General features: G+C 34.7%; 1 protein-coding gene across 2 annotated transcripts in view; it reads left to right on the forward strand.

Moving 5' to 3' along the window:
- The window catches only part of LOC123523149 (uncharacterized), a 251,417-nt gene that overhangs the window by 210,491 nt on the left and 14,220 nt on the right, over positions 1-26,706 (forward strand). For both annotated transcript variants that reach the window (XM_053549270.1, XM_053549271.1), the window contains 6 exons: positions 6,046-6,200; positions 8,781-8,921; positions 11,657-11,773; positions 13,400-13,918; positions 24,462-25,509; positions 26,172-26,701. In XM_053549270.1, coding sequence (XP_053405245.1) covers positions 6,046-6,200; positions 8,781-8,921; positions 11,657-11,773; positions 13,400-13,918; positions 24,462-25,509; positions 26,172-26,701 — 2,510 coding nt within the window. The remainder of the gene's footprint in view (positions 1-6,045; positions 6,201-8,780; positions 8,922-11,656; positions 11,774-13,399; positions 13,919-24,461; positions 25,510-26,171; positions 26,702-26,706) is intronic.

Below are 26,706 nucleotides of genomic sequence, written 5' to 3' on the forward strand. Positions count from 1 at the left end.
TTGTTTACGCTTTACAATAATTAAAGGTATAGGTATCGGTTTTGGTGTAAATAAATATGCGCCATTTTGTTGTAAGTAAGTGTGCATGCTAATACTATACATTTAAATTGTACATTTGGTCACCTAAAATGCTCAAAATTAAGATTTTCAACAGATTTCACAGTTTTTCGCCGGCATATAATGCATTAACTGCTAAAACTAATTTCATATTTTATTTAATAAAGACTCCAACCATGACCTAAGGTGACCAAATCATTCAATGTTTCGGTGCATAGGACAGCAATATCTAAGCACCAAAAATGTTTCAATTCCGTAATAAAACCTGCGTTGGACCTATGCTGTCGGCATCCTAAGAATCCGCCGGCGATGTAATGTGTAATATTTTTTTGACATACATACCAGCAATATGTCGACATAAATTAATGCATCATCATCATTCGATCATTTTTGCATCCTGAAAGTCCGTCGGCAATGTAATATGTACTTTTTTAACATTCTTGCATACAAACTACTTTTTTCACTGGATCCGGGTATGTATTAACGGGAAAAAAATCGTGTATTAGGAAGGCAAATCATGTGCTGTTTATATAATTTTTATTTTTGAAATGCTGTATCAGTGCCAAATATCTTTTCTTGCGTCGCTGTTTACTCTCTTTTGAATTGGGCGTTAGGAAAAGTTCATCGATAGCCAAGAATGTATTGATTCGAATGTAACCAATGCGACTGTTTGTTTTAACGATCTTGGGAAGTAGCAATCTGTATGTTTTTATTTTAATGTCTCACAGAATGTATAAAACCTGTATTTCTGCACTGTAAAAAATACCGTATTTAATGGGTTTTACGGTTATACAGTAACGTATACCAGTCTGTAGTATATGTTACGGTATAAGACCGTTGAATCGGCGTGTATTCTTCGAACTTATTGATTGTACTTTGAAAATAAATTGCAAATTGTACGTATAGATAGAAGAAACTATTTTAAAGACACACATACTAGTGCATCTGTCCTGATTTTTATGGTCTAAAGCAGTTGCGTTCAATATTTACATCGAACACTGCAGTATATGAATGAGAAACGTCGGTAAAAGTGGACTCGGGTTCGTTCCAAATATATTTGTAACCATGTTGGAAGGTCGGCTATAGCTCAACACACATTGCTACGGTGAAAAGAAAACAACGCTAGTGCTTGCTAATGAGGACATTTCTCATAATGTACAGTCTGTGTGTGCTGTGTGAAGCCTGATTTTAATATTTTGGAGGCAGCTTTGAAGAATTGTGCTCTCAAAAAAAAAGAAACAAAAACAACACACTAACAACAGAATTGGTAAAGTTTAAAAGTTATGGTCACAAGTTATTGCGCATTTATTATCTGAACAGGTCAACAGTGCTCAAGTTTTTTTATGTTGAAAAAACACAGAAGTGTATAAAAATGTGTTCATATCTGATGATCTAACTCCATTTAAAATGAAGCTTAGAAACATTGTTAAAGCTCTCAATGTGTTGCAAGGGGATGTGTACAAAGTTGTACACCAGGGATGGTAACATTCATGGCACATGTAAGATGAAGAAGTGTCTTCTGTTGAAGATCAGTTTTGAGTTAAATATTGAAGTTGACTTGGAAGCTGTTGATTTGAAAGATGGTGACTGTTTAGGGAGACGCTAAGAGTTGATTATTTGCAACAGTTCTGAATGTTCTTCACATTCTGAGGTTGAAACTTTTTTTTTCATTCTGGTTGTGAAAAATGCAATGTTGATTAATTGTTCAAAGCTAGTCGAGGTAAGACAGATTGTCTTAAGAACTCTTGTTATACTCATTCTATAGAACAAAACATTCAAATCAGTAATATATAAATGTATTTCTTGAAAATGCTCCTTTGTAAGATACGGTCATTTCTGAAAAATAAAGTAATATTAACTTGTATACCATGGTTTTGTTGTCAATACGGTTAATAAACGACAGTAAAATAGCGTGGTGAAGCTAAGAAATCCGGGTAACATAAGACACCGTTAGGTAGGTTGATCTACCCTCCATTGTATGGCTTATTGTTGTACTGTCCTCTATTAACATTCGATATCTAGGTGCAACGTAAGTAACCCGATTCCCCAGAAATTGGGCCGTGACGTAGGGTTCTAAAGCAGCTCCCTATTGTTAGGTAATTGTCTGCTACAAACGTATCTGTTCTTAAAAAAGTCCCTCCACCGGGTCTGATGACGTCATTTATATAGATAAAGAAGAACAATATTACCTATACAGATGAGGTTAACTACTGTAGAATACCAAACGTGCGTATCTCAAAATCAAGAAAAAGGAAAAACTTTTAGACAAAAATGCATTCATAACGTTAATTCAAATGGTTGTGGTACTTGATAACTTTGCTCAAAATTCATAAACAATTATAGCAATTATTTATAAAATGCGTGTTGAACTGCTTTATTATGTAATGCATGCATGTGAATAAAGAAATGATACAAATATTTCGCTGAAGGAGGTAGGTTACCTTGCTACCAGGGTAAATTCAAATTAGTTGAACCACAACATTTTTTTTGTATTTCTGTAATTTAACGTTGTAATTGCTACAATCTCAATTTCGTTTATCTCTGTCCCTTCAAGTACAATTTTTATCCAGGTTTGAAGTACATGACCCTCCAAAGGTATTTTATATTGAAAGAAGAAGGAAAATACGGATATTTACCTTTTTTCAGTGTATTTTCGTTTCATTGCTATCCGTGGAAGTCTGCATAATTGATAGTTTTACTAGTATGCGCGTTAGCTTTCTAATATAAGCTTAAAATGTATATGTCGCGGGGCTCGTGTTTCCATGGTACATGTAACGCATTTTCTCTCATTTTTAAACAACTATGTATGAAAACGGGTTTTTCGACGGCTTCAGTGCCATTCCGTTAAGGTAGTTCTGCACGTTTGGATGGAAATCTTTTCTACAATGTAGAATTTGATTTAACTCTGATTTTTCAAAACTTCAGAATATACCTAGAAAATTCAGCAAATTAAAAAGATAGGGTCGTGTGCTTTATTTTTTGCTAGACTGATTTAAAAAATTTGGACCTTACGCAATATTTCATAATGGGAGTCTATGGGAAAATCATAACTTTCGTAACATTTTAGCGAATAGAAATTTTTCTACAGTGTAGGTTTTGATGAAACTTCTAGAGCTTAGCTTTGGTAAAAAAAGTAACAAATTATCAACGGAAACTGAAAATAGGTAATACAAATCAAACTGTCCAATTTTTATTTGAAAAATGGCCGTAATAAGTAACTTTTCACCTAACTATATTCCCAATAACATTAGTGACCAGCATCCATTTTCTTACATTCAGCATAACATTTCAATATAACTACATATCACGATGCGTTAAAGAGAAGCAAAATATTCATCATTATTCAGAGCGAAAGACTCGTAAAAATATTTCTGCAAATAATGGCTGTTTAAAAATATTTCAAATAAAGAAAATGCATAGAATTACGTACTTTCAAAATAAAAGCTATCAATTTTGCGCGGTAACTGACACGTAACGTCGTGACGTCAATGACGTGATTTTAAGGCATCAATGTTTTGAAGCGTTTCTGCGACAATTTATTCATTATTTCTGCATTATCAAACCATTTTGCATCAGATCGGAGACGGGTTCAGGATTTTCTTTCAGAAGAATGGATATACAAACACATTTAGTTTGTCAATAACGTCGTCGTAAATCGTCACGTTAGCTTCCGGTTGGGCATGCGCACATACAAATATTAAGGTAACCAACCTCCTTAATGAATCTATTTTAGATAAATTTGCAATACTTTGTTAAATTATAATCTAATGGAAGCTCTTCTTAAATATTGCCTAATTTGGAAAGTGGAACAAGGATGAATATTCTAAAGGGAATTCTACGTTCCTTAATCACAGTTACCCTACAACGTAAACCACATCAGCGCACACACTCGCGTACAAAAGACAAATACAAACACACACACAAACATAACTAACTTACATAGATAAACATACGAGTAATATATAACAACACAGACGCACAAGCACACAAACGCACATACATAAGCAGGACAAAACAACAATCGGGCACCTTAATCTTAATCACCACTGCTACGAGCCAGCTTCCAAAACTGTTACATAAGAATACCTGACCAAATATGTATTACATCCAAACATTGAACAATACCTTCACTGATCCTGGTATAGCATCTATAAGTTCCACACAATTCAATCAATGCGAAATATCACTTTGTATGAGCACTAACTGAAACTGAAATATCACAAAGCACTGCCGAAATAATTCTAGCAATTGGTTGAAAGATTATTCTCAAATTTCTTTTCTTCGATGTAATGTTCTGGTGACAATTTTCTATCACGAGTTTTGTACCCCCGGACAACCAAGTTGTAGGTGCGGGGGATGGGGTTGGTGGCGGGTGGAGATCAGGTTGTCTGTCGGTCCGTCCGTCCATAGACACAATCTTGTGCGCACCAACTCTCCTCATCCAACTGACCCAATTTAATTAAACTTTACACAAGTGATCAGTTATAACAGTCGTGCATGGTGCATGTAAGGTTCTTTTAAAAAAAAATGAAGAGTTATGGGACTTTGATTTTTGTTACTATACTATATACATAGAGTCTGCGTATGCAATCTCCTGAACCAATGCACAAAATTTAATAAAACTTAACACAAGTGATCAGTAGTAACCCTAGTTGTAAATGGTGCATGTTTGATTCTTTCAGAAAAAATATTCTGCACAGTTATAGCACTTTGCTTTTTGTTTACATACTATATACCTACAGTTTGCATATGCAATCTTGTGCGCGCCCAATCTTCCGAACCCTTACACACAATTTAATGAAATTCACTCAAGTGATCAGTACTAACCCTAGTCGTTCATGGTGCATGTTACGTTCTTTTAGATAAATATTCTGCAGAGTATTGGACTTTTTTTTCATCAATCAGATTGTATTAATATGCATATGTGTCGTCAAACAACACTGTGTCAGGATGCATTGTTAGGATTGCTACTGGAAATCAAGATTAAAATGCAATCTGTAGGTATGATTTAATGACAATAATCTGGATTTTATGGTGTAAAAACTAGGTCATTGGGTCAAATCATAAATCAGCCTTGTTAACAACACATGTCCAATATTTTATATTAGTCATCTCTATGACCAGAATGTCTGAGGGCTATATTTTACGTTTCTCAGGAGTATGTGGGAGGGTATGCGTGCTTAAATGGCAGTGTATGTTAGCGGTTGTGCTTGTGTGCGTGCGTACGGTAGTGAGAGAATAAGATAAGTTGAAAATATCAAAGAAAATCCTTTTAAAGACACCAAAAAACACTAGAACATGAAAAATATTTATAGAGTTTGAGATAATGTATGTTCAAGCAGTATCAGTAGTTGGATATAGAGGCGAACTCGTTCAACTTTAAATACCTTTTTACAAGCGTTACATAATGTTGATGCCAATCAACAATAATTGGCTTGTAAAATAGTTCTATTTTTAGCTATATTGGACCAATATTCAGCAATTCGAGACCGTTCAGTGCAATACGAGATAAACGCCGTTATAACATAACTCTGTATTATCAATCGCCGGTCTATATTTGTGCTATTTACCGGTCTATCGTTCAACAATAAATTTTGCTTCGCAAAAATAAAAGAACTATGACAATGTTTTTCTGACGTCATGTAATAAAACGCTTTGGCTTGCTGGTTAATTGCTGTGTACTATAAAACATCCAAGTTGTTATGTCTCCTTGATATTTCTGCCCTAGAAGTCTATGCAGGGTTGATATTGTGAATACTATTTTAAACACATTTTTGGGGGAAATACATGCACATGTGCGTGCACATCATTTTTTTCATTTTGTCTGATGATATGTATGAACGTATGTACTATATGTACCATCTCTTTACCATAGGAAAATTGATAAGCACTGAATCTTTTTAAAAATATTTTATTATTTGCTTTGCAATGTCTTAAGAAAATATACTTGGGAATAAATACTCAGATCATGCCTTCTTTCTTTCATAGATATATTGACCACCAGTTTGAATATGTCGGACACGAAGGATGCAATGGAGAGCACAGAGACAACATATCGTCCTTATACGATCCGCTTCTACTACTACGCCAAAGTAAAAAACCATCAATAGAAATAACGCCAGAAACAATCACGTGTATTTACGGTAAAACTTTATTTAACTTGAAAATTTGTTGGAAGTATGGAATATAAAGTATTTATGTATCAAAACTGTTAAGACGTCTTTTTTTAATTTCAGAAGGAATATGAACTTGTCAATAATGTTGTCCTGTATATTGGTCATTCTGACTCATTCAATAAGAAGACCTATCGTTATGACATAATATAGTATTATATAATAGATCATTCAAAGTACTGATAAATCTTTGCCTTCCCTGTGTTCATGCAGAAACTAGGAACTAGCTTATAACAAATAAGGTATCGAAGATAATGCAAATGGTACAAAATTTAACAAAATAAAGTTATTTGTGTTGCCTTAACAACAAAAATAGAATTAAAACTAATATGCACCTCGAGAAGATAGTGGTTTAAAGCAAAAACGTCCTAGATAAAAACAATTAAGGCCAAGTTTTTTTTTTCAGTGTAGTGTTATATAATTTCGTTCTCTGCCGACCGATTTCTTGCGATTTCTTGACACCGAACATGACTTTTCCCTATAAGCCGTTTATTGGCTAACGCTGAATATACGACTACTTCCCCAAAATAGCGCTAACTTATACATTCTGTTCCGGTATTTTGTCAGCATCTACTATAGTTATGTAAGGAAATGTTTTTATTTTTTTATTAAAATAAACCTATTTGATTTAAACGTCTTGTACTAGCGGCAGAGATTTTTTGTCGTGTAAAACTGCAGTTTCGTCAGTCATTCAACAGAATATTGATGAATCAGCATGTTTAAACCAAAAGTACATATTTTCAATCTATCCCAAAGTATGATTTATGCTTTTGACCCGATTTCTATTGTACAGTATTACAATTAAACTTATGTAGTCTACGGCCATTTTTGTCAGTTCTATTTACAAAGTCGTACTTTTTTAAGTTTTATAGACTCAGTCTTTCAAAATCTATTAGATATACTATTTATTATAATTATTTTTGGTGGCTATCGTGATTTCAAAATGGCCGCCATAAGTTTTGTTTATATTTCTCTACAAGATAAGTATGTACATTGTATATTACATAAATACCAATGCTTGTTTAGCAAGTTCAAATGTAACATAACATCCTATCTTGTGTCTTAAAGACAAGTTATATGTAAAAGGGAGTTAGATTTCTTGTAATTTTACAAAATTTGTATATTGCGCTATTTCTGCCAAACGTTGAAAGTGTGGTGGTTCTTCCCTCACAATTTCCATCTGTTGTTAGGCGATGTTTTCTCTCTACATTCATTATGGAATTCTAGTTTATTGTTTAAATAGTGCTAAACATTTACCGTTGTTGATATCTGCAATCGGTATATTTTCTCGAGTTTAACTATTATAATGAGAAAACATTGATGGAGATGTGTTAGGTATTTCACTTTAGTAAAGTCGTAGTCCGTCGTCGTGCGTCGTGCGGTGTGCATCGTGCGTCAACATTTGCCTTGTTAACACTCTAGAGGTCACACTTGTGACTCAATATTTAGGAAACTTGGTCAGAATGTTTGTCTTGATGATCTCTGGGTCAAGTTTGAAACTGGTTCATATGAGGTAAAGCATTAGGTAACTAAGCCAGATCAAAGAAAAATCTTGTTAACACTCTATAGTCAACAAATTAAGTTTAAAACTCGTGAGGATTGGTCGGAATGTTTGTTTTGATGACCTCTTGGCCAAGTTCGAATCTGGGTTATGTGGGTTCGAAAACTATGTCATCCGGTCAAATCAAATAAAAAACTTGTTAACACTCTAGAGGCCACATTTGTGACCATGTCTTTGTTGAAACTTCGTTTAAGATGACAGTGTGAGTTAAATATTTTCCTTATTGTTTTAAAATTTACACCTTTTTTGCCTTTCTCACTTCTTATGGGCAGACGAGTACAATATAGCATTTATGTTACCTCAAACAAACGGATAGTTTAGTTAAGCTGGATAGGAAGATGTTTTATTTTTACTGACTTAGTTTGTGGTTCACCGTCCAAAGGTGGTGCTACTGTTTCAGATCTGATATTGCGTACACTGCTTGTTGTTGAGTTACTGTAGTGTACCCTTACAGTATAAGACACAACACTCCACAAAATTTCGAACATTTTTTTTTTTAATTTTGAAGATATATTTGGAACAAACTAAACAGTCTTTTTAACATTCGGTTATAATAGTTAAAAACTTATTTTAACACTTCGTTTTGCAGCAGTATACAGTAAAGTACATTAAAAAATAAATTTTGAGTCAACAAATATTTTGATAATTTCACCTACAGCAGAAACACATTATTAAGAAAGCATTAATAAAATGTTTCAGTAGGAACGTATGTCCCTTTCTCGTGTTAAGGCTCAAAATTTCATCTTTATTACTGAAGCAAGGGCTTAAGCGAAGGTACTATCACATATTATGATATTCGTTTTGTTGCGCTAAATTGTATTGTTTCGCATGCCCGCTGTGCGCCCAATATGGTTTGGCATTGGGCTTGTTCACGGTAACAGAGTGTCATATGTCTTCTAATGCTAGTTTTTCTTTAATAAATTACAAGCGAACGTGTTAGATATTTCGTCAGTGAATATGTTACATATTTTTATACACTCTTTAATTAGACTACAGAGCTAATGTGACCGATAGAGAGTTTAATTGTGACAATGAGAAGTCGATACCAATGTCACTGCAGTGCGTGTATGACGAGGATGGTTCTGGTTACATGACTGGGTGTCGGTCTGGCAGTCATTTACACAATTGCAGTGAGTTTATTTGTTAAATAATTAGATGAAATGATGGATATTATTCTGCTTGAAATTCGTTGGTACCCGAAGAACAAGTCTTATTTCTATATATAGGATGCCTCCTTGTAACTTCGTATAGTATATGTATCCCTATTAAAGTATAGGCTATATAACAATTAAGTAATATCTAGAGCCAGTACGTTTATCAGCTAATTGCCATTTCTGTTTAGTACTAAATATTCTTTGTATATTTTTATCAAGTGAGATAGGCACCTTACAAATATTTTTAAGTATATATTTTGTTAAAATGTTCATAATTTTTCTTAATCACCAGCTCAATTTTTTTCTGTAATTCTTCAATGTAAAAATCGCTTTTTCAGTCACTTTGTTTTACATATTCAAATGATGTTTTTGACAGACACACGTAACTTTGTTTGGCGTATTTTATTAATTTACAACTTATTTTATTATTTCATTATTTCTACAAATGTGGTGTAAGGAGGACTTTCACGAGTTTAGTTGCTTTATGGACAAGTTATAACAACTGGATGAAATGATTGTTAAGCTCTTAAGACTTTTTATGTATAGAATCTACTTGGTCTATTTTGAACACCAATTAGAAACATTTGAAATTATTTTTTGTATCTCACATAATAATGACAATAATCACAAGTTTTCAGCCGTGTCTCTTTTTTTGAATAAATCACAAACACCAGGGTATCAAAATTCAAGATTTAATAATAGGAGGAATTTATGGTCGGTAGGAAGTGAGCATTTAGCAGTTGCAGGCAGTTACAGCAGTTAATTCAAAACACAACAGTGATCATAGATGACGAAATAAACAGACAATCCCAATAATGATAGTGGTCAATAAAATTTAATATGAAGAAAGAAGGCTTAGGCTATGCATCAACAAGACAATGTAATTACCTCCCGTGATATCATGTCACTAACACTTGTAGATGAAATTTACATGCATAACTGTTCAGTTCCTAATTTATCAATACAGCTGAGCTGAGGAGGCGGAAGTCCACTCTCCCTACAACGCCAACACCTTGCCCCCACCGGAAAGACTCCGTCTTCTTCTACAGTTACGGGACTGAACGTCGCTAAGAAAAATGGAGAAAAACCGTTTAGAGCCTACTTTCATACCCGCTTACGAGAAAACAAGAGTGGCCGCTATGCCGGGTCCGCTACACGGACACTCTCTGTGGGACCCGGGGTTCTTCTATAGTTACGCCCAAGCAATCAACTGCTGGAGGCAAAAAATCGTTTTGAAGCATTTTTTGCAAAACATTTCAGCCCACCCTTGCTCAGATGCTCAGAGACGAAAGTTTTCCCAGGATGGCCACCACTATGGTGTGACGGGCGACTATTGAGAATATCCGTTCAGAGCCTACTTTCATACCCGCTTACGAGAAAACAAGAGTGACCGCTATGCCGGGTCCGCTACACGGACACTCTCTACAATGGCCACAAGGTGTGATCCAGGGTTCTTCTATAATCACGCCCAGGCAATCAACTGCTGGAAGCAAAAAAAGCGTTTTGAAGCATTCCTTGCCTAACATATCAGCCCACCTTTGCTCAGATGCTCAGAAGTTTTCCAAGGATGGCCACCACTTTGATGTGATGGGCGGCTACCATCTCTACAACGCCCACCCGGTGCGACCCCGGGTTCTTCTACAGTAACGGAACTGGACGTCGCTAAGGAAAACTCGAGAATATCCGTTCAGGGCTGACTTTGATGCCCACTTCCGAATTTTCCCGGGTGTCCGTTATGCCGGGTCCGCATGCACGGATCACCTCTATAGTGGACACCAGGTGGGTTCTTCTTTGGCTACGCCTACGCAATTAACTGCTGGACGCAAAAAAAACGTTTTGAAGCATTCCTGGCCATACACATCATCCCATCTTTGCTTGGAAACAAGGTTTTCTTTTTCAGGATGACCTCCTGGGCTTTGTGGATGTCCACCTTCTCTACAGCGCCCACCCGGTTAGACCCTGGGTTTTCTACAGTTACGGGACTGGACGTCGTCAAAGAAAATAGAGAATATCCATTCAGGGCTGACTTTGATACCCCCTCACTCTGTTGGTTGCCTGACCGTACAATTTTTATCATTTTCATCTGTCCTTAGTCCAACTAACATGATAAATTATAACAATCATATAAAATTCGTCTACGAGCTATATATAACTTATGGTACTTACAAATCAGTATTTCCTACTATCATGATCTTGTCGAAAATTCATAGCATTAGTCTTCTTTCATGACCACTATCAATATTGTGATTATATATTGTTTATTTCCTCACCCATAATCACTTTGCCAGCAGTTGTAGCAGTTAACTGCTCTTACTGCTGCAACTGCTAACTGCTCACTTCCTACCGCTGTTTTAATGATCTGTCAGTATTTGTCATCTGCCAAAAGATTTTTGCCTCTTCATCTTCATGAGTATGTCTTCCTTGTAAGCCATTTTATAAAGACTAAATTTAATTATTGCGTTTGCAATAGATCTTGTAAAGTAGTAATCTATACGTAAGTTGGATGTTAACGGTTTGATTACAGTTTAATTGTAAAAAAGCAGATTTTTGGTCAAACGTTTAAAAGTTTATTTTTTGTTCTAGTAATTCATTTACATCCGATTTTGTATGTCAGAAATGTATATAAATATAATGTAAGGCGCTAATTTATTTATGTTTTGGAAGAAAAAAAAATAACCTCTTTTTTTAAAACGTTTTATTACACATTTAAGCAACGTTTGTATGTCCAGAAAATACAGTGAAATGCCCACAAAGCTACTGTATTCCTCTTAAATTTGTTTGTGACGGGAAAGTGCATTGTCCAACAGGCGAGGATGAACTTAATTGCAGTGAGTATTTCATAATAACAACATTTTTATAATTCTAATACGTAATAGGCCATCACAGAAACAGTGGAAGAAACCAGCGTTATTGTCCTTCATGTGAGCTGTATGAACATGAATACTTACCATTTTTCATTGTGTGCTTTTTATAATTAGAAGTAGTTTTTCAAATAGGTTAAGTTCATTTGGATAAATAACCCTTTCTTCCACTATTTAGCATTTGTTGCACTTAAATTTATGTAAAAACTTCACTATTTTATATCTGTATTATTGTGATCGCTTTGAAATTCTAAATAATCGAATGTCAATTTCGTTTTAAGGTATAAGACCAGTAATAGAGTACCTCCTTTTGAGGAGTATTCAGTTCCTACCATAAACCTACCTAGTTTGAAATTTTTCAGGGGGCGTAGGTTCAAACCCAACTGTCTCTAGTAAGATTTGACTTTTTTTAAGACTTAATATTGATTTATCATAAAAAATGTGGATTTTCGTATCATATAATAAGCGATTTCTTGCTGTTCAAATTGAATTTACCTCTGTAAACAGAAGAGGGTAGACTTCGACATCTTAAAACATACTGAGCATACTCTTTAGATTACATATTATGGAATAAATGATGATAGGTTTTACTGCTGTCCCAAGGTTATTTTTGAATGGAGTGAGCAAACTTTAAAACATCACCACAGGATTCGACCTTTGTTTTTCAATGTTGAAGTTCTCTCTCATTAAATTCGTTTACTTGATGCACCCTAGAAAAAATGATATTGACAGTTTGTTTTTGTGTTTTATTATTGTTTACCAATATTTTAATGTTTCTTTTAACAAAATTAATGGTAAAATGAATTCTCTGCAAACGTTTTGGACAGTGGCCACCACTTTGAAATTTGTCTGTACTTGAGGATATACCATAAATTATCCAAAGTGTATTAAAAAAACGACACGGTAAAAGTTGTTCAAAATTTGCAACACTGTGCAAAACACGGTCAATTTTAAGAATATACCAAGCAAATGCCATTTTTAAACGTTACTATTAGGGGTCCAATAACTTAAATGTGTTCAAGGTATCAAGTGTTTGATATAATACATTTTGTATAGTGGGCTGTTTTCTTAAATGAAATAAGCTCAATATGATACTAATTTATTTTCAAACAAAATTATTAAAGCTAGTAGCGGTCTTCACGGCCGATTGATTAAGGTGGCTGACTTAGAATCCCTTGCCCCTAAGTGTTGTTAATGTGAGTCCTGCTTTAGTAGTCATGTGAAGGAAACACCAAGCTGGCTTACGCAAGGTTCTATCCAGCCGTGCCCAGCATACTGCCCAAAGAGGGATCTTGGATCTTCCGCGACATCTTAAGCTGAAAGGTCACCAAATTACCTAAATATAAAGATATAAAACTACCAACAAAACTAATAATTTCAATAAGTATGTATGTATGAAGCGAAAACAAACGCAAAATAACAGTAACACGAAAAAACACGACATACAGATCTGGCTTTCGAATACGAAAACTGTTTGAATAGTTGAAAAATGAATATCTTTAAGCTCACAATTCTTTTATTTTTACCAGGACGTTTTATTTCAATTATCAATCATATAATCGTAAAACCTTAAATGCATTGGGTTTTTTGCAGCTTGTTCTGTTAGAGAGAGAGAGGTTATAATTATTGTAGAAGATACGAATCAACAATCAGATAGCAAAACGGCAGCTGTCAAGTTAGCAGAACAATTCTACAGCCCCGGCAGTATCATTCGATTATTACACTTCAAGAAGACTACTGGAAACACGAAGATTCCTATAAAACATGAACTATTAGAAATTCGTGAAGAGCGTGTAATAAAGTTCCGCGCAGATACACCAGAAACGAACGATTGCATTTATGGATCAATGGCTCGGAATTTACTGCATATCTTACGATTTTCAAGAGCTGATGGTGTTTTATTTATTGAAGACAGTGTGTATTCATCTTCTGTTGCCGACCTGATGTTTTCAAATCTTTCAAGGCCATCATTTTTCACTTACCGTGTCATCAAAACTAATGCTTCAACTAACAACAAACCAGACCGGTTTAGGTTTGTGAAAGACATTCGCATTATCAGATGGGAGGCATTATTTTCGATCGGGTACAGACGTTTTCCTGAAATATGCGAAGGTAAGGTAATCAAATTAATTCGGAATTATTACATGCATATGCTCTTCTAATTGGTTGTATCTCTCAAGTTGTATTCTCACAAGTCCAGACGTGCGATAAGGAATATGATTTTAATTCTGTATGTGAGATCAAGAGTCATGTAAATAAAATCTGGAAAGTAAATCCCTCGGAAGCATGTTCCTGTTGTGTTTTCCTGCAATGTGCGTTTAACACGTTTTCCGTCACTTTGTTATTATTTCCAAATGTAATGCCTAAAATGTAAAACATTGAGCGTGCTAGCAGTTGGATACTAAAATTAAAGTTAAAAACCTCAGAAGACTGCTGTTGTTATTTGCCTATAGGACTATTTCGGTTGAAAACCAGTTTATAAGATTACATTCTTCCGTCCGTCCGTCATTCTGTCATTCCGTCTGTCCGCAATTTCGTATCCAGTCTATAACTCTGTCATTCATCAATGGATTTTAATTTTACTCAAATGTTCCCCTTATGAGACGACGTGTCATGCGCAAAACCCGGACCCCCAGCTCAAAATTCAAATTTGGAGCTCAAGTGTCAACAGAGTTTTTTAATGTCCGTTCTTTATCTTTAACGTTATCACTTGGCATAAATGTACCCCATAATAGCACAATGTGTCATGCACAACTTTCAGACCCCTAGCTTCAAGGTCAATAAAATCTTGAAAGTAGATCCCTCGGAAGCACCGAGAACAAGGCAAAGAGTGAAAATTGCAGACTTTGTTTGATTGAGGCTGTTCATGAGAATTGCAACACTGCCCACACCCCGTAGCAACGGCTTAAGCAGTATTCAATCTTAAAATCTAAATGAGTTGAATTCAATGATCCCGAAGGACCAGAAAATGTAACAACACTGAGATGAAGTCGGGGCGACTTTTTTTTACGGCCACCACAAAGCACTTAATAGCCGCTGTTGTGAAATGGGTGTGTGAGTTGAGATTTATTGCGAGTCGACACAAACTGGTCATATATCGTCGAGAAGAAGTTATATTGTAAACGTGGATTGTAAAGCATACATTAAACCATTTATTTAAAAATGTAAAGCTTACCTAAAATCATCCATGTAAAAGTAAAAATGTAAAGCATATCTAATATCATTTATTTAAAAATGTAAAGCATATCTAAAATCAGTTATGTAAATATGTATGAACGTATGTGTTAAAATATCAGCTGCAAACATAATAATATTGCAAAAGATGTTAATAAAAATATGAAATGTCAGATTTTTTAATAAATTCCTATCTGCTTTAAAAACGATAAAATATTTCCGACTGAAACTTTTTCAAATAACTCTTTCAAAGATTTAACGTCATAATATGTACTGCGTTGTGGAGCAAAGTCCACACAGTCGATTAAAATATGTTATATTGTTAGCGGTGTTTGACATGGTACACATTCGGGTTGATCTTCTTTATTCAAAAGATAAAAATCAGTCAAACGGGTATGACCTATTCAATAGTGAGAAAGAACAACTTCCTCCATGCGAACAGATCTGTTCCCTTGGTGCCATTCTTTTAGAGTAGGTTTAATATCACGAACATGGAGTTTATTGAATGAAGCATTGTTCCATGACGATTGCCATTTAGATAAAATGTAGTTGTTTATACTGAGCCTAAAATCGGTGTGTGGTAATTTCAAATTAGATTGTGATAATGAAATGGATTTCTTTGCTGCAGTATTAGCATCTTCGTTTCTGTGAATACCAACATGACTGGGAATCCAACAAAATATGATACATTTTTTTAAAGTTCATGAACCCTGAGAAGAATATTTTGAATGAAAGGAGTTTCCATATTTCGGTTATGAGTTGAATGTAAAACAGAAAACGAGTTGGAAAAGATAATTTTTTCTTCGCTATATTTTGATATGAAATTTAAGGCTAAATCAATAGCTTTTGCCTCGGCTGAAAATATTGTTGCATTATTTGGCAATCGTTACTTTGATTGATGAAGGTGGCTGGCAGAAGCACAGTCAATCTTTGATTCATCTTTTGAACCGTCTGTGTAAATTGCAAAATAGTCCTTGTTAGTTGACTTGATTTCATGATATTTGGACTTGAATATTTCAGGGTTTGTTTCAGACTTTCTAAAGGCAGTTTCCAAATCGAAAAAAGAACTGTATGGGCATTAAGAGTCCATGGGTGTATATCTGGAATTGAATTTTCTTTAATACCATCGAATTCAAATTCAGTTTCATTCATAGAAGATTTTATGCGAAATCAAAACGGTTTGATTTTTGTTTTTTTGGTTCTTTTCTTATATGTCTCGAAGTACTTGGGTTTGAACATGATTTTATGAGCAGGATTAGATTTGTTTGCAGCCACTCTCAAAGCATATTGCAATGAAAGTTTTTCTCGGCGTGTGTAAAGAGAGGGTTCGTTTGCTTCAGCATATAAGCTTTCAGCTGGCGGTGTTCGGAATTAACCGAAAGCAATACGAAGACCTTGATTATGGATGGTATCTAACATTTGTAAATAAGATTTTCTTGCTGAACCATAAACAACACAACCGTAATCTAGCTTAGATATAATTAAAGCCCTATAAAGTCTTAATAAAACCTTGCGATCGGCTCTCCAATCAGTATTTGAAATTACCTTTAAAAGATTTAATGACTTAGTGTTTTTGTTATCAAAGTTAACACCAAGAAATTTTGCTTTGTCAACAACTGGTATTTTTGTACCATTTAGAAAAAGCTCAGGGTCACAATGATTTTTCCGTAATTGACAAAAGTGGACACACTGAGTTTTGGATTTGGAAAATTTAAAACCATTTTCCATGGCCCAAGTTTGAACTTTATTCAAACACTGTTGTAATTGGCGTTCAATCGTACGCATATTTTTTGAACGATAACATATCAAAAAATCGTCAACATATGATGAACAGTCTGTCCCTGGTAACAAACATTTCACAATATTATTAACTTTGATGCTAAAATGTGTAACAAATGAAGTTGGGCCTTGTGGAACTCTCTGTTCTTGCTCAAAAGAGTCAGAAAGGGTAGAACCAACACGTACTTTAAAATTGCGATCAGATAAAAATTGTGATATAAATGTTGGCAGACGATCTTTTAAACCTAAGTCGTTAAGATCATTCGTAATACCATATTTCCATGTAGTGTCATAAGCTTTTTCTAAATCGAAGAAGACAGGCACTAGATGCTCTTTTTTAACAAATGCATCACGAATAAAATTATCCAGCGGAACAAGATAATCAGTTGTGCTGCGTTGCTTGCGAAAGCCGCTTTGAAAGTTCGTAATTAATCCTTGCGATTCGAGATACCAAACTAGTCTAGGATTGATTATACGTTCTAGTTTTACATAAACAGCTAGTAAGGGCTATCGGTCTTTAACTACTTGGGTTCGTGCTATCTTTTCCGTTTGTTATGGGAATAACAATAGCTTCTCTCCAGGAGTCTGGAAAAATACCAGTTTTCCATGTAATATTGCTGTTGTGAAATAAATAAAATCAAGGTCACACTTTGCAGTCAGATATGAACATTACACGAGCAGTATCTGTTTGTATCCGGTCCTGAACTCTGTCATCCAAGAAAAGATTAAAACTTTACTTTACGTGGCGTAAGTTTTCCCCATGATTAGACGACGTGTCATGCGTAAAACCCAGAACCTTAAAGAGAATTCCTATAGTTTTTTTCCTTTCATAGAATTTTTTCAAATTCACATATATGATAGGAAATTCTGTGCTGAAAACAATGAACAAATAAAAACAATGGGTCACCATGCTCGTTTTTGTGAAAAATTGTTTTGAACACATCCACTGTTGCTGAATCTTCCAGCGATTTTCAACATTTTCATAATTTTCTGCTTTTTTATAAATACCAACCAACATATACATCAAGACAGCACAATAAGGTTGATTCTTTTTACAGATTTTATTATATACTTATTAAATATCATAGTCATATTTGTAATACTATATCCTTACAATAATGGGTACAAATGAAAAATAAATCTTGTTTCCTATTCACTTTTGTGAACTTTTTTCAATAAAAAATACCCATAGTGAAGAATATTTTTTTAAATTTTGGAAAAACTGTTTTATACAATTTTTTCTTATTTTTCTTGTGTATGAATAATTGTATTGCGAGAATAAAAATGGCTTAAAATGTATGGGTCACTAGGCTAAATTTTATGTAAAGACCGCTTGAATAAAACACCTGTTCGGACGAAATATGGCGCGAACCTGACCAAATTGATTACATGTATATCTGCTAGAAGATAAAAAACAGTTTCGAAAATTCTTAATTCTTTCTATAACTGAATACTAAATAATCTGAAAGGTGATATTGTCTTATCAATACTAAGTCAATTGTTTTACATTATATGAACAACACTGTCTTTGTACTAAAATGCGATGTGAAAACACAACCACAAAATGGCAAGAAACCTGGCAGGCTTGATACTTGTCAATACAACATAAATCAGTATCAACATTTGATTACTGATAAAACTTATCAAAAATGTTATTGCATTCAAGATTCCTCATATTTAAGGTTGTCTGTCACATGTTTCAACAAATGCTGACTTCTTTTCAGTTTTCCATAGAAAGTGTCGGCTGCGCAGAAAGATGCGCATAAAAACTATAGGAATATAGGAATTCCCTTTATTTCAAAGATTACACTTTGAGATCGAAGGTCAGTAGGTTTTTTTCTTTCCGATCGCTAACTGCCATGCAAAACACAATTTAAAAAGCAGTTGGCACAAATATTCCCCTTTATGAGACATGCCATGCGCAAAACCTGTACCCCTTGATCAAAGGTTAAAGTCAAACTTTGAGGTCATAGTTAAACATGACTTTTACCTGTCCGGTCAGTTACTGGACACTTCATTAAGGGATTTTGATATTACTTGGAACAAATTATCATATAATAAGACAACATGTCATGCCCAAGCTCAAAGGTCAAGGTCCCACTTGGAAGACAAATATCTAATGTTTTTTTTTCCTGTCCGGAAGCACTCGACACTCCATAAAGGGATTTTAATATATCTTGGCACAACTGTTCCCCATATTAAGACAATGTGTCCTGCGCAACACCCAGAACCCTATCTCAAAGGTCACGGTCAGATATAGAGGTAAAAGTTCAGGGGTTTTTTTCCTGTCCGCTCCATAACTGACATTCATTAAAGTATTCCAATATTGCTTGACACAAATGTTTCCCATGATAAGACAACATGTCGTTCGCACCTATATTCCTTACTCAAAGGTCAAGGTCACAGTCTGAGGTCGAATGTCAGTAGGAATTTTTCCCTGTTTAGTCCATACCTCTGTCATTCAGAAAGGGATTTTAATATTACTTGACACAAATGTTCCCCAAAATGAGGCAATGTGTTATTCGCAATACACAGAGCCTTTGCTCAACGGTCAAGGTCACATTTGAGGGTCAAAAATCAACATTGATTTTTTTTCTGTCCAGGAAGTAAAAATATTTTCTATTAGTTAATTTGCAATATGGGTCAAATTAAATAGACTATGAGCCAGAAGGGGTTTTGCTCCCCCCCCCCCCCACCCCCAGGGGGAATTTTGTGGACCATATTTTTTTGAAACTCCAATGTGTGATGAACATTTTGGCATAAAGTTTGCAACTGGCGAGTGGGGCTTTTCTCCGTAACAACACCTTAAAATACGTTACCCTCAAAACCAATAATTTTTTCATCAATTTTTACAGACAAATGGTACCATTATGTTAGTAAATCATTTCAAGTTTGCATATTTTATTACAAGGTGTATACTAGATGCTGCAATTTGATAAAATTTCAATATCTAAAATGTGATGTTAAAGAAGAAAAATATCGGAAAAAGATACGTTACCCTAAAAAAAGCAACATTTTTGGCATGAAGTTTTTATTGCAAATTTAGATGACGAGATAATTAGAAATTGAAGTTACTATTAAAAAGTTCAAAGTTCAGCAAAAACAATGATATATAGATTGCTAGTATAAGTTAAGGGAAAGCATACTTTTAGCGATTCTTAAAATGTAACGTCATTCTTCCAAAATATGCTAATTTTCAATCATACCTACTTCAAACATGTTTTTCATAAAAATGTTCTATCAATTTTATATTGACATTCTTTAGTTACATGTAATACAACTATATACTTATTTATCAACAAACCTCTAACTTGTAAGATGTCTTACATTGAATTCTACATTACATTTTACGTTACCAAACATACACATTATATTGTATGTCTTCATTTTCTTTTAAACACACTTTATCAGTTGAAAAAAAAAATAAATATAATTCTGTTCTCAACAGTATAGTTTTGCATTTCAAACTGAAGGTTTAACTTAAAACACGTATAAATATATCAAATTAAGTTACAATTTACGTTACCGAACAAACTAACTATATCTCTTGTGTTCTGTTACCTTAAATATACTGTAGCACTTAGAAAAAGCTTATCTACAATTCAATCAAAATATGTTTTAACATAGCTTTGCATTTTAACTTTAAACCCATGTATTTAAAAAACAGTCTACGTTACAATTTACGTTGTACGTTACCTAACATATAAGCTATACATTTTCATGTATTCTGTATTGTGAACATATACTTTATCTTGGAAAAATAGCAAACTTACAATGATTTTTTTTTTTTTTTAAATATTTTGCTTTCAGTTCTAAACACATTGTAGAACCTAATTTACATGGTCCATGATTACACCTTCACGAGAACACTATGCAGCCAAACATTTTTTAAACAATTGATATATATATTCAGCAATTTAAGCACATTGAAGTGCCATACTTATAATATATACAGACATTGCCCAACACAGTGCTCTATAAAGATGCTAAATTTAAAACAGGCATATCACGATATTTAGAAATCTTGTGCATGTTTATGCACACACATTTTACATTTTGTTAACTGCTGTATGTTGTAACTGTGATTGTTTTGAATGTACAGTAGATTCATTCATCAACATAGACTTCATCCAACATGTTGTCAATCTCAACTGTATCCTTAAGTAGATATACCATATACATGTATCTTCTATGGAGCCGGTATCCAGTAATGGTCATGACTGGAATACTGTGACTTTCTTTAATACGATATGTATATATTGATGGTAGTTCAATAAGACAATTATAGGAACTGCCTTAAAATAGGATATTCTGCAAGTGAAATTAATGTAACTCTAGTAATGTAACTCTAGTAGGTAAAGTAAAGTGCATTTGATTGCCCACTCTGAAGGCAAGTTCTTACAAAACTAACTCTTTTGGTGGCAAATATGGGTGAATTCCGTTACCAATTGACAAGTTTATTCCAGACAGAGGACCTATTTGATTTCCAGTCATTTGAACCTCAACTGGTTTCTAGAGAACCTAAGGTCAGAGACAAATAACACTATTGGGGAATATTGTTACTAAAAGTCAAGCCACTTGTGATGAAGTTTGGAGGCCACTTTTTCCAAAGGTTTGTGTACCTCATACTAGCAACCCTATTCAACATCAACATCAAAAGCCCGCTTGAGTACTGCCCTTCAGTCATACTGGGCAGTTGCCTTTTAATAATGTTGGGTACCAACAGTCAATCTATCATTGTTTTTTCTAGGTCACGAGGGCATTTGTCTAGGTCATGAGGACATACAGGCCTGGTGGTTGCCACCACTAGAAATCTTATTGTATTCAGTACCACCTTCTCTTACAGCGTTCCATCTTCCTGCAATCTTAACCTAAGTGCATGTACATCAAGTCCATCTCCATGACAGCAACTATGCAACAAATAAATGTTGAGCAATACTTGTCCTGCATCGCAAACTGCAGTGTCGTTGTTTGGGGATCAGTGTCCTTCATGTCTATTTTACTAATTCCTTCATTCCGAGGTTGGTAGTTTACACTACCCTTACTGTGCACATTTCGGGGGAAAGGGTTGGGTTATGACAACAATTACTGTATGGACCTTGCTCCTGAAACTATGGCTTTACACAATTATGGAAACATCGACTTGGAGGGGCTGGGTCTGTGGGATGTGTTCATGTCTCCTGTTTTGATGGATAGACCAATAGGGGCACGTTGTGCCAGAGTCTCACTTATTGGTCTGGTTTTGGCTTGCTTACCCTTACTCAGTAAATGGACGTGTGGATTTGGTTAAGTGGCGGTAAGATCAACTTATCTCCAGTGTGAGACTGCAGTCTCTAAAACTGATGGTAGATATGGCTGTGCAGCCTTTATTTAACCACAACATCCTTTGTACTTGGGTTAAAACACGAGTCCGTTCCAGATGGGTATTGCTATTTTGGGATCTTTTGAGGGACCTGTCTGGTTTAAGCAATAGAGATTCTTGGGCTGGAGGCCTAGGAAAGGGACTTTGGGTCATGGATCATTTACTTGAGACCCTCGTTTAGATATGTGTCAGCAGAGGCAAAGCCCAGTCCAGCAATAGACGCAGAAACTGTGTCCATTTGTTTGAAGTCTTACCAGTTTCCTGGGTATCCCAGGTTTATCCTTGTGAAAGATGCAGAAGATATGTCCATCCATCCGCCAAACTTTCAAGAAAACCCAAGTTTCTCAGATTTGTATGTTTTGCTAGGTATCTTGACTGTGTTTTAGAAATATAGGTCAGAATGAGTATCCCATAGTACACATTAGTATGGGTATTCCAGCACGGTAATAATTTGGTACATTTCTCCGTGCAACCCAAGAGTTTATGAACTAATACAGTATGTGTATCACCTGGCATACATTAGTGTCAGTATTATGGTATTTGCTCTGGGTATCCCAGGGCCTTGATAAATTGGTATTTTTTCCAGGCATCCCGGAAGTTTATGAACTTGGGTCAGGGTATCCCATGACCTTAAGTTTTGTTATTATAAGATATGTGTGGAATAACTGCTTCAGTATAGTAATTAACCATCTATTGGGGAATCTCGTCTGTTTTAAGAAGGAAGTACTTCTGGTCTGCTTCGCATTAGATGTATGATTGTTATTGGCAAAACCTCCATGTTAATTATCCTGCAGGGTATCCCTGTTATGTCTGCAAGGAATCCATTTGTGGCCCCCCAAGCCCTTATGACCCACTTTATAGAACAGGGCTGGGGGAGTGTAGTGAGAATGCTGTTAATGGTTACCAAGGTCACTGTCAGAAGTCACAGGAGAAACAGCAAATCAGCGAGGAGGACTAGGAGGATCAATCATTTACGAGGAGTATCTCCTCTAGACCAGCCTCTATCGAATGCAGTTGTATTTATCATCAACAACCGAAATCTAAGGCCATCTGCCTTTTAGCATTAGAAACCTCTTCCACGCCTAATAAGAGTGTATAGTGAATACCATTTTTCACTTCAAGCTCAATGTCACACTTAGTCGTCAGAGGTCATACCTTAGGACTAACATTGCTTTGCATTGCGGAGTCTATGTTATTTAATTATAATTATGATATGCAGTCATACTGGTATATTCAAAGAGCTATATATTCTTAATATACATTTAAATAATATTTCTAATGAATTATAAAATCTATATAAATTTATTTGATAATGTTGTTCATGTCTGGTGATGTTTATTTATAGTCCAATGTATAATTTTTTTTAAATCCTGACCATACAGGTAATACCAAAATTTTAAATATTTTTTCTTTAACACATATTTCGGAAAGGTAACGTATCATATGTGACATATTGAATAAGTTAACTCTAGGGACAGTTTTATTATATTTAAATTTAATTACTGAACTGTGTATTGGCCATTATCAGTATTTTACAACTTGAAAAATCATCATTGTTGATATATTTCTATGTTCTAGTAATTTCAAAAGAAGTAACGTAAGTTACGGATAATACATAACATCTATTCACCTAAAATGATACGAACATATGATAATTTCTATTTTAAATACATAAACATATCTAAGCGTCTTGTTTATTATGATTAATTGTACAACAGGCATGTTTATAGTATTAAATTAACATAAATGGTGAATTAAATGAAAATTTGCATGGTAACGTATTTCAAATCTCCATAACTCGTTGAAGCCCCAACGGGAACTTGCAAACTTTTGTCTGTGAATACCAACTACCATAAGGTTTAAGAAAATAATAGTGTTGAAAATTCCCCCTGGGGGGAGCAGGGTCAATTGTCAGCTCAAGGTCTAAAAACTATTGTTTGTGTATTTTCTTCAGAATTACTTCCCTTTAATTTGATGATTTCGTTCATTTTTTCTCATATTTTTCCACGATTTCGTAATGAAATATTATCAAAATTGTAATTAAATTCTTTTATATATTTAAAGATGATATAAGCAATCAATATAATAACTAGATTTTTATGAATGGAAATTTTAATCCAAAGTTTGTGTTGTAACATATTGTAATATATAGTACAGTATTATTTACACATCATTGACAGATATCAGGTCGTAAGTTGCTTTCCAGTAAGGGACTTTGTATTGCATGGCAATACTTAATTTACTTGTTTCTCTTGTTTTAATAACAATCACTAGGATTATAAGTGATACGATGTCATCTAAGATGATATATCGCACAGAATATTTATAATTATATTACAGCTGCGAGTGTTGTTCCCTGCTCAGGGGGATATAGATGTTCGTCAAGTCAGCAGTGTATACCATTGGAACAGATTTGTGACGGTATTGCTCAATGTAGCAGTAAAGACGACGAACAACTTTGCGATTTCAGTTGTCCTTATAATTGTTCATGTTCTGGGTATTCGGTTAGCTGCCGAGCAGCAAACATTAAACTAAAACAAGCGTTGGCACTACCAAAAAGCACTAGGAGTGCAGATATTAGTTTAAATCCAGAAATATATAAGCTATTAGAAGTGGACAAACTACGATTACATTTCTTGGTCAGGCTAAATGTATCCTCGTGCAGGATCAGAATTCTTAGCAAAGAGGCATTTGCTCATTTAAACAACCTCGTATCACTAGATATTGGATATAATGAAATAACTAGGTTGCCAGAGCATGTATTCTCTTTTTTGAGACACCTTCGACATCTAATTTTGATTGGTAATGTTAACATTCGAGTTATATCCTCTACAGCATTTCATGGGCTGGAAAACATTAATAGTCTGCAAATAACTGGAACAAAGCTGGAACGAATTTCTGCATATACCTTTTCCAATTTAACAGTAAAATTGATTAACATTTCATATAACAGGATACAAGAAATTGAAGATTTTGCTTTTAATAATATTTCAATACAGCAATTAGACATGAGAGGTAATGAAATTTTAATTTTCAACAAGCACATTTTTCGCAATGTAACATCTCTCCGAGAACTCCGTACACCTGCTTATAAATTTTGCTGTATTCGTCCATGCTACGTCAAGGAAAGTGAGTGTTACCCAAAAAGGAACGAATTTTCCTCGTGTGAAGACCTCATGAGACATCCAGTCCTTCAGGCAGTGCTATGGATAGTAGGGGTAGCAGCATTAGCTGGAAATCTTGGATCGATTATTTACCGTTTGGGTTATGACAGAGCAAGATTAAAAATCGGCTATGGTATATTTGTGACCAATTTGGCCACAGCCGACTTTCTTATGGGAGTATACCTCATTACAATTGCTGTAGTAGATTCATATTATCGAGACAGGTATTTTGAAATTACATTTTATTTAATTTATTTATGTTTATGTGAATGGCTTCTCTAATATGGTTGGTAAAGCTCATAATACCCAATGCAGATACATGTATGCTGAATTCGATTCTAAAAGTATTGAAAATGTGTTCCCCCTGATGTTGTAACCAGTTGCAGCTTTTCAAAATATTCTTACCAGACCTGTGTTAGAGATTGCAATTGCTAAGGCCAATTAATTATTGCCGGTTAGAAATCTAGATACGGTTACTCATGTACTTGATTTTGGCCAATTTATAGGGGCCAATGGGAACTAGTTTAAAACCTTATATATAATTATTATAAATAGATATTTGAATAGCATAACAGATATATTTATACGTTTTGGTCAACTTACGGTACGGTCATTTCTGTAGTTTGCTTTTTACAATATGTAGCCACATCACAAATTTTGAAGATAGTTTTGCAACAGTGTTTTTGGATATGTCGCAGTGGTGTCTTTACAACCATATTAAAAAATACATTCATGATCATAAATGCATAATTAAATAATAACTACACCATCATACAACTGTTAATAATTTACGATCAACTAGACTGTTCACACAGCAGTTGAAACATGAACGCATTGTATTTCTAAGTTCTAAATTTGATTATTAACTGTTATATTTTATTTGCAGGTACATTTTCAAGGATGAGCAATGGAGAAATAGCAAATGGTGTGTCACTGCCGGTATATTGTCTACTGTATCTTCCGAAGCGAGTGTCCTCTTCGTTTGTTTGATAACCTTAGACAGACTTTTAGTCATCAAGTATCCCTTCGGCACCGTCAAAATTGGACCTAAGAAGGCGCACATCGTTTGCTGCATCTCCTGGATATTTGCCATCTCTTTGGCTTTGGTTCCTATCATATTCACTGACATTTTTCAGAACAGATTTTATTCCAGATCGGGGGTATGCATCGCCCTTCCTTTAACGAGAGATAAGCCTCCAGGCTGGATGTATTCGGTTGCTATATTTGTTGGCTTAAATTTTTGTACATTTATTCTTGTGGGTATAGGCCAGTTGGCTATTTTTATAGAGCTACGAAAAGCAACAAGCACTATAAAGAAAACCGAGAGATCAAGAAAGAAAGATCTAAAAGTAGCAAGGAACCTCATTCTTGTTGCAACGACAGATTTCCTGTGCTGGTTTCCAATAGGTGTAATGGGTAAG

Source organism: Mercenaria mercenaria, chromosome 8 (genome assembly GCF_021730395.1).
Source record: "Mercenaria mercenaria strain notata chromosome 8, MADL_Memer_1, whole genome shotgun sequence".
NCBI classification, from domain to species: Eukaryota; Metazoa; Mollusca; class Bivalvia; order Venerida; family Veneridae; genus Mercenaria; species Mercenaria mercenaria.